The following is a 12851-nucleotide window of genomic DNA, read 5'->3' on the forward strand; positions in this document are numbered from 1 at the left end:
TTGCAGTAATAATAGTAGCAGCACAATGTACATTTTATATAGCACTTCAGAGCATTCAAGCATTTTACATTTCATTGTTTTCCCAGCATTTGTGCAAGACAAGGCATTATTATTGTCCATGTTGCAGATAGGGCATTGATGCTGAGAGAGGAAAGTGTTGTTTGAAACACCTAAAATCACTTCTGGCAAATCCTTTGTTCTAGCCTAAAGGTGAAATCTGAACTGTAGTGATCTTTGTTCTCTGTTCATTCTCTAAGGTCTTTTTCACACTATACAAATATTGTACATTGATACCAGTTTAACTGATGGGACTGGATCCTTTAGAACAGTGTGTCTCAACCTTCCTAATGCCTCAACCCCTTAATACAGTTCCTCATGTTATGGTGATCCCCAATCATAAAAAATATTTTTGTTGCAACTTCATAACTGTAGTTTTGCTATTGTTATGAATCGTCATGTAAATGTCTGATGTGCAGGATGTACTTTCATTCACTGGACTAAATTTGGCAGAAATACTTGATACGCCCAAATTTGAATATTTGTGTGTGTGTCGGGGGGGGGGGGTGGTTGATTTTTTCATTTGGGAGTTGTAGTTTCTGGGATTTATAGTTAACCTACAATCAAAGAGCATTCTGAACTCCACCAGCGATGGAATTGAACCAAACTTGGCACACAGAATGCCCATGACCAACAGAAAAAACTGGAAGGGTTTGGTGGGCATTGACCTTGAGTTTTGGAGTTGTAGTTCACCTACATCCAGAGAGCACTGTGGAATCAAACAATGATAGATCTGGACCAAACATGGCACGAATACCCAATATGCCCAAATGTGAACACTGGTGAAGTTTGGGGAAAATAGACCTTGACATTTAGGAGTTGTAGTTGCTGGGATTCATAGTTCACCTATAGTGAAAGAGCATTCTGAACCCTACCAACGATAGAATTGGACCAAGCTTCCCACATAGACCGCCGTACCTTGTAGGGACTCACTGGCACGGGTCACCCTCCCACCTTGCACACACTCCATCATTCGCACATGCGCACCACACTTCCATGCACTGGGCATGCCTGCTCTCCCCTCCCCGCTTGGAGTCTCAGAAACAGCCCTCCCCTTTGCTGAGAGGCTGGTCTGTTTCCAAAAAGGAAAAGAAGGACAGGCGGAGAGATCTTCAGTCTTCTCTGCCAAAGGGGTTCCTGAGACCATCAGAATTATGTTTTCTGATGGTCTTTGGTGACCCCTCTGAAACTCCCTCATGACCACCCCCCCCCCCCCCCCCCAGAGGTCCTAACCCCTAGGTTGAGAAACACTGCTTTAGAATTTGGGGATTTGTTTTTTCATTAAGCACCTTGGATGGAATTCCAAAATTCCTAGTAAATTTTAGGATTTCCCCCCTAAACACACCTATATATTTTAAGTGGCAAGTATGTGGCTCAATATTTTGAAATATTGAAATATTTCAAACTTAGAATTCGTAATCAAAGTACAAATCCCAGGATTCCATAGGATAGAGCCATGATGGTTAAAGTATCAGTGTATTATAATCCTCAGCTTGAACACTTCTGTTTGTAGGCTGTGCAGGCTCTGTAAAGCAATGGACTTTTGAGTGCTACACTTTGTGTAGCACTCAAGCTGTATGATGCACCTGAAATTTAAACAATTGAAAGTAAATATTTATAAATATAGTACATATAAAATAGGTAGTGCACCTGTGTTTTATACATATATTTTGACTTCTAGGTTCTTGTGGGTTTTTTCGGGCTATAGGGCCATGTTCTAGAGGCATTTCTCCTGCTCGAGGGTCGCATAACCGAGCAGGAGAAATGCCTCTAGAACATGGCCCTATAGCCCGAAAAAACCCACAAGAACCTAGTGATTCCAGCCATGAAAGCCTTCGACAATATTTTGACTTCTAATTTGTAGAATTGTAATGAAGTATCTTTGATTAGACTTAAAACATTTATGTCTAATCAAAAAATGAATTCTTATTAAACTTGGACAACTTGTTGCAGCCGTAATTTTAAGTCTTATCTGCAAAAAAAAATCATAAACATTTAAAATTACATATTAGCTACATATTCTGATCTCATAAAGAGACAGCATCCATATTAATTTTTAGTTTTACACACACTTTGCCACTTTAATAATGCTTTAGTGGCAGCTGGTTCCACAGCATTTAACGGGCCTTCGTGGGCAGCACACCAGAGAGCAGAGTCCTTTGAGGAACCAGGACCCAACCCAGACAGGTAGAAAAGAGGCAATCACATGGGAAATAAGAGTGTTTTGAACCTCCATATTCATATCTGTGCCTTCTCTGTAGTCACAGGTAGCATCCAACAAGTGATTTCTCAGCTTAATGTCCCTGATCATTTCTACTATATCATCTCTAGATCATGCTTAATCTATGTGGCAAGAGCTGCATCTTCCCCTACTCCAATGTAATTTGCTACGTTGCTTTGAGAGGCTCTCAGGATCTTACAGCCATGGGGAGGTCAAATTCAAGGGTCTAAGCCCAAAGGAGACAACATGTTTTTTGTAATGTGAGGGTCAATTGAGGTCCACTCTTCTCTGAAACTTGTCTTTTTAGCAAAGTGATCGAGAGAGTGATTAAAAGCAAGTAATGGAACGAGCTGCATTTTCCATTCTGGAAAGAGATACTGAAAATATGCTGCCACATATATAAGCTATTTTGACAAAAAGACGTTAGGATCTTAAAAAATGGTTCTGATTTTGGCCTTCTGGTCTTGATACCTGTTCAACCTCCCAATAGCTATATCCTAAAAGAGGATGCATACCACAAGTTTGGAAAAGTCACTTTCTCACAGCTCTCCATTTCCCTACAGTCCCATTTTTTCAGTTCTCATAAAGTTCTTTATATCACCTGCTCTGAAGAGTAGACTTCATGATAGAGTCATAGTTTTCCTATCTTCAGGCTACTGTATGTAATTTATTATTTGGTTCATTGGTTTGTTTTGTATGGTAATGCAGTGGTTTCAGAAGGGAGGGGAAACGGATTGTCCTGGAAGTCCACTTTCATGACTTTGATTTGATATTTCTGTACATTTGGCTAAGGTTTGTGGAAACTATTCCTTTATTTTGGGGTTTCACTTACAAACTGGTACGTGCTCATGGGAATGTCAGGGATTTGTAAATCATAAAAGATATGCCAAAAAAGAGGTCTCCACTGTAATTCTAGAGTGATTTTCTGTTTTTCTTAAGTCGCTGTATGTAACAGAATGCATCTGTCTAAATATAGTATTGTGTTCTGAACTGTGTAGCTCTCTAAACCAAATTTGTAAGCAGATATACTTGGGATGGAAAAATCAATGACTTTTATTGATGTTCATAGCAATATGTACTATTGCGTTTTTCCAGTCTTATTGTCATTTTATTGTTTTGTTCAGGGCATCCAATATATGCAAGAAAACTAACAACATTGGATAATTCTATTATGGTCATGTCCTTCCTTTCATAATATTTCTGGTATCTTATTATTTGTGAGTGAACAAATTCAACCAACCTTCCACAAGCCATTTATTCTTATTCAAACTTAAATCAGATCTGAATAATATGTAATCTTTTACATATTCTCATAAAAATAGAGTACAAATCTGTGCACAGGTCAAAATGTACATTTTTTCCTGTTAGTAATCAGCATTGTGATCAGGTTCTGTCATGGTACCTTGATACAGGCTAAATCAAACCTCCGACTGCTCAGTGCTATCAGTAATGACTGATTTCAGAGTGGCATGACAAAAACGATGTAAAACGGACACTTTGGTTTTCTGCTCGATGTACAGTTTTAGTTTGTCTCTGAAAGTCTCACCTAGGAAGCTGTAGATAAGGGGGTTCAAACAGCTGTTGGAGAAGGCTGCAAGGTTCACAATATGTCCCGTTAAGGGGTAATTATGTCTGAAAGACTGGCCCCTTGATGAGGTTTGGTCTGTCTTTTGGAGCAGTTGTACACTTATGAAGACATTTTCAGGAAGCCAGCAGATGAAGAAGACAAGAACAACAACTACAATCATGCGAAGCGCTTTCTGTCGGCGGAGGCGCAGACTTTGGTGCCTGTGGGCTCTTACCAGGACTCGAACAATTAACGAATAGCAAAGGCCAATGATGGCAAATGGGATGATGAACCCCAATGTTATTTCAAGCCACTGGATTTCTTTTACATCTGCAAAACAGAAGGAAACCTCTCCGGCATGTTGCAGATATACAGCTGTGAAGGGAACTAATGTTGCAGAGATAGAAGCCAACCAGATGAGACCACAACTTAATCTGGCATGTTCCATTGTGCGAAACAAGTTGGACCTCATTACTTTTGCCAGGGCTATGTATCTGTCAAAGCTCATCCATGTTAGGAAGAATATGCTACTGTACATATTGATTTGAAGGAACAAAGACATGAAAGTACAAATGATGGCAATATCGTAATACTTTACATCAAGATTAAAAACTTCGATGAGGGAGTCAGCAACTAAAATGAGATCTGCTGCAGCAAGGTTTATAAAGTATAGGTCAGGAATAGTCATCTTCTCACGAAAACTGATATTCACCACTAAAATAAGGATGTTCCCTACAAAGCCGATAGGAAAAAGGAAAATTGTGTAAAGACAGGACAAAAAAAGACCTATAACGTATTGCTGGTGTTCTGATTTGTCTGAAAGAGTTTTGTTTTGGGTGTACAAACATGATCCATTGCAAAGTACTGGAGATGTGGATGCTGTGTAAACTTCCATGGCTAAGGTTTTCTTCTTGGTAGATCTCTTTTACCTTCAGTGGCAAGGTGCTAAAATTGTTGGTGGATCCAAAACAATCTGAAGAAATAATTCTTGTAAATCTGGCAAGGCAGAAGCAATTCAAATCAGAGTTTTAAGAAAAGTCGGCTATTCTTCATTGTGACAAGCCAGAAAAACAATCTTTATGTTCTGTAATACATTATATTTTTAATGGTATTGATGACTTCAGGTATATACATTTTTCTTTGCTTAGAGGCTGAATGACGGAGAATCATAATAGCTCTGTTTACTTCAGTTTAGGCAGCACTTAATACTGTTGGACCTGGAATTAATGAAAGAAAAAATTATTAATCTTGTGCCTAGAAGATTGAACGTGTGCCATCATTTATGACTGTTACTGGCATTTGTTCACTGCTAATTCATAACTAGTCTTTTAGTTATAAAATATGTTCATTTAATTAACTGAACCATAAAGACCTGAGCACACATGATAAGTACATTTTAAAAAACCATGCAGTTACAGGGTATCCATTCAGTGCAATGTGCAAAACATCCTCCTGGCATTGCTCTTATCAAAATAAGATAAAAATCAGGGGGGGAAACAGTTGTGGAAGCAATAAGGGGGAACTTCCTGTTCTATCGTACCTTTCACATAAATGATAAAGTAAATCTTAATAAATAATCCCACAGTGCACCCATTTGTTACAAAACTGATGACACCTTTATTTACTAGCCAGAGGAAAGGATAGGATTCCTTCTCATTTCTTTTACCCTCCGTTTCTTACAAAGGCCCCATTTCAAACTTAATAGTAAGATTTGTATTTGTAATTGCTTTTCAGTGATCCTGAAAAAATATTTTCACTTGCTGAATATAAAGGCTGTATTATACCTGGATTACTATGAAGCTTTGTTGTGTTGTATTTTTAGATTAAGGCATTCTTCCACAATATAGTTAATCATGTAGTCATTTGATTTCCTAACAGATAGTTTAAGAATAACCTCTCTCTGCTTAACTTTTTTGGTTTGCTTTTGTTCCTAAACAATAGCATAAATTGCTTTTACTAACCAATGGAAAGTAGACGAATAGAATTGATTAAGAAAATAATGTTATGATTTATTCTTTCAACTGTACAGGCAGTCCCCAAGTTTTGTAGATTTGTTCTTAGGTTGAATTTGTTTGTAATTCGGAACAGGTAAGTGTAACTCCAGCCGTGTGTGTGTATGTGTGTATTGCTTACCTGTGCAGCATTTAATTTTTGCTGGATGTTTAAGCCATCTTGAGTCCCCTTTGGGGCCAAGAAAGGTGGGGTAGAAATGAAGTAAACAATAAATAAATAAATAAATTGTGTGTGTGTATGTGTGTGTGTGTGTGTACACATGCACTTGCATCCATGTTTTGGATAGGAAGGGTTAACACCCCCGTGGTGTTTGTTTTGCTGTCTGTGCTCTTGTTCAGAAGATCTCACCTCACTTTCTGTCCTGTGAGAATTGGATTTTGAGAAATCTGACTTGTTGTAGAAACAGGGATTGGTGATAAAGCTTCAGTGGAGACACCTTTTCCCCATTAGTGGATTTCCCTTCTGAGAGGAAGATTTCTCTCACTTCCTGTTGTCCCACCCCAGTCTTAACTATGAGTCATTTCCAAGTCAGATGGTTGTAACTCAGGGAGTACCCGTACTCCTATGGTAATTGTACTGCTTTAGAGGCTGTACCAAGGTCTGCATGTAACCTGCTCTATCAATGAAGTCTCCAGTCACAAATAATAAGAGACAATGTTCAGATGATTCTGGATTGTACAGAAGGCCGATTCTAGTGCAGTTCAGTCAGCTATCTAAAAACATATTTTATTTCTATGTGCACCTTTTAAAGAACTGAAACATTTAATAGCAAGAAATTCAAGTCTTGTCAATCAAACTAGAGGTATACTGATGCTCAGAGTTTTTACATTCAGATGTTTAAAACAATACCTTTTTCTGGTGGATTGTTTTTCTTGGTTCCTTTAGGCTGTTTATTTTATTTTTAAAAACCTTGGGACATACACATTTCTTCTTTTACTCATTGTCTGCTTTCGGCAATCCTATTTCATACAGGAAAATAATAAGCTAACATGCTAGTACACTGAGCATTATTTCCTCAGCCTCCACCAAAAAGCAGTATATTTCACAAGCATATAGTGAGAGAGATTAAAAGAGACAAACATTGAGAGGTTTTGCAGGAGAAGCTCAGAAGGAGTTCTATCGCAAGAATTAAAACCTGGAGTGAGAGTTGGTCCTACCTTCTTTTGGTGGGTCCTTATTTCTTCTTTTGTCGGCCTCTGGTTTTTGGTAAGCTCAAACATGTGATGCCTTGCAGCCTTTGCCACCAAGATGATTTCCGTAGAATCATTCAACAGGCCGATTCACTCAGGGTGCTTCCAAATCCCGATGCAGCAGGTGGACGCTTGGTCTCCATCTGCCTCCGAAGGAAACTACTTGACAACTGAACAAACTCCACCTGGTGGCTGCCAGAATTTTTCCACTGGCTGTGGGAGAAGACTTCAGCAGCTACACTGAATCCCGTTTCCTCACTGGAAGAGATGAGGCAAGGGCTTTGCTTTGCTTGTGGGAGGGAGGGAGGTCTGTCTTCTTTCAATTTTGGTTTACTGTGTGTAAAGCACCCCTTTCGATATATGACAATAATCATCATAATATCTGCGTAACATTAATGTTGAACGTTTCTCAGCTTATTTTTATGTACATAATCTCAGAACGTTAGACACCTTATCTTCGTATTCTGACAACAAGGTATTTATTACACAGCAAAGGATGTTTGGGCTAAGATTCATCAAATAAAAGCACCCTTTGCCCTGCAGCAAATTGGTTTTGAAACTGAGCTGGACCATCAAAAGCAGTATAACAAGGGGGCACTGGCAAGGGTTGCAAAGGAAGTTTGGCAATAACAACAAGGAGAAGGGCCGTCCTTCCCCAATAATTGGAAGCAAGACAGAGTGTGCAAGTGTACGCAATTATACATGCTTGAATGTTCACTTTAATTTACATAAGGTACGTCATTTTCTTGGCTTGGCTTCAGGGTTACTTGCTTTTAGAATATGTCTCATATTTTTAATATGTTTTTAAAATGCAACTCTGTCATGACATATGCAGCCTATTCCTCATCCCCTGACCTATATCTGTGCCTTCCCCCAGGAACTTCCCCACATTTCACTAACAAAAGGGAACATTTCTGCTCTTAGAAAATTCAAGGAGTAAGTATTCCCCTTTAATACAAAGCACAGACCCTCCATGTTTTTCCTCCCATAAGGGTCTTACATTCAGTCCTCTTATTAAAAAATGTTAAGGTGGCTCAGATTGGGTTGAGTCCCTGGTGAGAAGATCAAGCTCATATTCCCAAATTTAGGGCTAAAAGAGTGTTAACTAACAAAGCTTTTGCCTCAACTTCCCTGTTTACTTCAGTTCAATAGTTCATCTGCCTGTAAAAGATAGTAAAGGTTTTCCCCTGACATTAAATCTAGTTGTGTCCGACTCTGGGGGTGGTGCTCATCTCCATTTCTAAGCTGAAGAGCCGTTGTTGTCCGTAGATGCCTCCAAGGTCATATGGCCAGCATGACATCATGGAGCTCCGTTACCTTCCTGCCGGAGCAATACCTATTGATCTACTCGCATTTGCATGCTTTCGAACTGCTAGGTTGGCGGAAGCTGGGGCTAACAGCGGGGGCTCACCCTGCTCCCCGGATTCAAACCACCGCCCTTTTAGTTAGCAAGTTCAGCAGCTCAGCAGTTTAACCCACTGCGCCACCAGGCGCTCCTGTGGCACAACTTTATTAGCCCACAGAAAATTTTCCATTAACTGAAGCTGCTGTGAATGAATGTCTGGGATACATTTCTCTGTTTCTGTACAAATATCATTCTGAGCTATCCAATTACATTGTAATGATTTAGCTTGTTCTTGTTTTTAATTAAATCAACAGAAAGTAATTGCTGCATTAGAAGTATACATTGCTTTTAGTTGGAGGCCAAAAATGGGATTAACATTTGCTGAATGTACTATTGAGAATTTATTTTCTCTTTGTCTCACTTGATAATATTTTACTATTCATATTTATTCAGATGTGTATCTTCTTTTTGCACATGGCATGACATTGTGACATCACAGAAGACCAACATGAGACAGGGAAAAAATGTCGCTTTTCCACTAGCATTGAATACTATTATCAAAGTACACTATTATACCTTAGCTACAATTTTCATCTGTTGTATTATCTGTAAAAAATAATACAAAACTTTAAAACACAAACACTCAGAGTCTAATAGATTTATCAGCAAAGGACACGATTATATATTTTATTTTGTTGGAAATGATAGTTATTGCTCTCCTCACGCCAACTGAAATTTAAACCACAGTTCCCCAGAGAAATACATACAATATTAAAAACACATCACATCCCCACAGGCTCCATGTAAAGTGCTAATGCAGGCTCCATGTGCTTACTGTGTACTCAGACCAGCTATTGGCAATCAACTTTGTTTGGATCTTGGTGATCTTTCCCATTTAGCTCATGGGTTGTTATAACAGTATGTTCTTAATTGCTGCAGGGAGGGAAAATGGGTGGCTGAATAGGAGCAGGTAGGTTTTCCTCATGACTGGGCAAATACTCAAATGCCGAAAATCTTCCAACATCCTGTTTGTGCTTACGATAACGTTGAATTTTGAAATTATTGGATAGTCATTTAGGCTAATGAAATCTTTTAAATGTTTATTATCATCATACATGGTGGAAAACATTGAGTTTGGCTCACATTTGACTAGTTTTGCTTCTCCTGATATAGATAGTCCCCCACCCCCATTTGAAAGCCAATTCATAGCAGGCTGTCAGTCTTAGTACAAAGCAGGGCTAAACTGGTTTTCAGTGGTTAGGAGGACATGATTAATTCCTGACCCCATGGCCACTCATTTATTTCCACACAAACCCATGAAAGGGTTAGATATGGAGACCTTATTGCCTAAAGGCAAACTTGCCTGAAAATTTATTTATTTATTTATTTATTTCAGTTACTTCTACCCCGCCCTTCTCACCCCCGAGGGGGGACTCAGGGCGGCTTACAAAAAAGGCACAATTCGATGCCTCTATCAAATATACATACATACATAAAAGCAATTAAACAGTTAACAAGTTAAAAACATCAATACATAACACAGTAGTAAACAATCTCATGCTCAGTGTTCAGAGTTCCATAAATCCATTCCGTTCCGTCAATTCCTGCCCATCATCAAGGTCTTTCCTTTAGCTGCCAGAATGTCCAAAAGCCTGGTCCCACATCCAGGTCTTCAATTTTTTTCTGAATGAAAAAAGGGAAGTCGCTGATCTAATCTCCCCGGGGAGTGAGTTCCACAGGTGAGGGGCCACCATCGAGAAGGCCCTGCTCCTCGTCCCCGCCAGCCTCACTTGTGATAGAGGCGGGGTCGAGAGCAGGGCCTCCCCAGAAGATCTTAGACTCCGAGGTGGGACGTAGAGGGAGATCCGTTCGGACAGATACACTGGGCTGGAACCGTATAGGGTTTTGTAGGTCAAAACCAGCACTTTGAATTGTGCTCAGAATTGGATCGGCAGCCAGTGGAGCTGACACAACAGGGGGGTGGTATGCTCCCTGTATGCCGCTCCGGTGAGCAGTCTGGCTGCCTCCCGCTGGACTAGTTGGAGTTTCCGAGCAGTCTTCAAAGGCAACCCCACGTAGAGTGCGTTGCAGTAATCTAATCGGGATGTAACAAGAGCGTGGACCACCGTGGCCAGATTCGACTTCCCAAGGTACGGGTGCAGCTGGCGCACAAGTTTTAATTGTGCAAAAGCTCTCCCGGCCACCGCCGAGACCTGGGGTTCCAGGCTCAGCAATGAGTCCAGGATCACTCCCAAGCTGCGAACCTGCGTCTTCAGGGGGAGTGTAACCCTGTCTAACACAGGCTGTAACCCTATGCCCTGTTCGGCCTTACGACTAACCAGTAGGACCTCTGTCTTATCTGGATTCAATTTCAATTTGTTAGATCTCATCCAGTCCGACACAGCAGCCAAGCACCGTTTCAAGGTCTGGACAGCCTCCTTGGTGACAGGTGGAAAGGAGTGACAGATTTCGACATCATCTGTGTAGAGATAACATCTCATTCCGAAACTCCGGATGATCTCTCCCAGCGGCTTCATATAGATGTTAAATAACATCGGGGACAGAATTGAACCCTGTGGGACTCCACACAACAACGGTTGTGGGGCCGAACAGGTGTCACCCAATAACACCTTCTGGGACCGTCCCTCAAGGAGGTAGTAATTAGCCCTGTGCTTTAGTAATTAGCTCTGTCTTTAGGAAACGATGGGTCCATAAACTGACACTTTATTCTGATTCATCTGCAGATCTTGAGGAGAGAAAGAATCAGTTGTAATCAATGGGGGTGTATTTGGGTATGGTCTACCAGCACCAGCCCCACCTCCATATCAGTAAAGCTCTTGATAGCAGTTCACAAAGAACTACAGGGTCCTCATCTGCTACATGCTACACCTTTGCATTGTGCTCCTTGCCCGTAGAAGTCCTTTCTGTGCCCAGGGAGGTGATCATATGTGCCCACATCTGCCCATACTCCTCTGTTAGGAAGATGAGCAATGTGCTAGTAGAGCAGAATATCAGAATTATATTTATCCCCATATCTCAATCAGCTGGACAGCATCCTCCAAGCCCTCTCCTGGCTCTGATGCATATTGCACAGGAAACCCAGCATATTTGGCAGTCATTGAGTCATTTCCAAACATGGTGATGTTTGCAGGAAGCACTAGGGATGAAATAGTGTTTCTGGGAGAGGTCACAATATGTGAACATACACAAGAGTTCAGGATAGTTGTTTACCTATTATTGCTTTGATTGTGCCTGCATGGTAGGGGATTGGACTAGATGTCCACGTGGTCTCTTCCAACTCTATGATTCTATTACTATTTCTGGAGGTTATTCAGGTGAGATGAGTGTCACAGTTAGCCCTCTGTTTCCATGGGTTTTTTTAACCCAGAGATTCAATCAACCACAATTTGAAAATATTTGGGGGCGGGGGTTCAGAACACAAACCTAGAGCACTACACTGCATAGGGATATTTAGCTATAGTCTTCTGCTATTGTACATATCCCCAGGCTTTTCCCAGCACTAATAATAATTGCGCACAATTTTATATAAGGGAACACCATTTTGCCATGTCATTGTAACAAATGGGACTTGAGCATCAGTAGATTTTGGTATTCATGAAGGGTGGGATAGCTTCTAGAACCAAACCCCAACAGATACTGAGAACTCACTATAACATTATAACACTAAATACTTTAAGATTAATTTAATAACCTTAAATATATTGAGCTGTATAGTATCATAAATGTACATAACAGGATACATGGTAGCAAAGGATAGATCAAGAACAAGGACATGTTCCTACATCCAGCAACTTATAGAAGCAAGTGTGAGAATGCAGGACTATAAACCCATGCAAATACATGTATTTAGGTTTCACTTCAGTTAGGGTTTGAGGAGGGATGTGTTGGAAGCCAATGTGTGTACGTGTGTCAGTGACCTTAGGTTTTTCATCATGAAACATTCTCCTTGTACTTTTTTCCTTCTGTAAGAAACCTGTGAATGCTTCCTGAGTTCAGCACAGTCAGATGTCTGCACATGATCTACTAAAAGGACGGTGTTATTTAGTCCTATTCTATTCACTTGGATTGTTTTTTCAGGGTAGAATTAGCTTCGGTGAAGGGAGGGAATGTACACGGAAAAGATCCCATCATGTCAGGCATGTTGCTGGGGGGGAGGGGCTTGAGGGGCTACAGCCCCCTCCCCCCAAATTCTCATGGTGGTCCGCGAGAAGGCCTTACTGGCACATGATTTAAACTGTTATGTTTATTCATATCATGATCTGATCACCATGCTCAATATATCCCATATGCATGGGGGTATTGGGGTAATGATACAAAAGGTTTGCTAGGGTAGACCCTCTTTCACTCAGACTCAGCCCCCCCCCCCCGAATCAAACTCAGCTCCCCCCAAACCAAAATCCTGGCTACATGTGTAATATAAATAAAAAAGACTACCTT

General features: G+C 40.5%; 2 protein-coding genes across 4 annotated transcripts in view; one reads left to right on the forward strand and one right to left on the reverse strand.

The window, feature by feature from the left end:
* Nucleotides 1-12851, forward strand: part of LOC137094714 (uncharacterized protein C7orf50 homolog) — a 111963-nt gene that overhangs the window by 16088 nt on the left and 83024 nt on the right. The window lies entirely within an intron of this gene.
* Nucleotides 3520-7232, reverse strand: LOC137098014 (G-protein coupled estrogen receptor 1-like). Its single transcript, XM_067473687.1, has 2 exons — nucleotides 7016-7232; nucleotides 3520-5062 (listed from the first exon to the last, which is right to left on the reverse strand). The coding sequence occupies exon 2, from the start codon at nucleotides 4738-4740 to the stop codon at nucleotides 3697-3699; it is 1044 nt and encodes a 347-aa protein (XP_067329788.1). The 5' UTR covers nucleotides 4741-5062; nucleotides 7016-7232; the 3' UTR covers nucleotides 3520-3696.

Source organism: Anolis sagrei, chromosome X, assembly GCF_037176765.1.
Source record: "Anolis sagrei isolate rAnoSag1 chromosome X, rAnoSag1.mat, whole genome shotgun sequence".
NCBI lineage: Eukaryota > Metazoa > Chordata > Lepidosauria > Squamata > Dactyloidae > Anolis > Anolis sagrei.

Bases quoted from the DNA above. Each gene is read 5' to 3' on its own strand.
- LOC137098014 (XM_067473687.1), bottom strand. From the start codon at position 4,740: ATGGAAGTTTACACAGCATCCACATCTCCAGTACTTTGCAATGGATCA.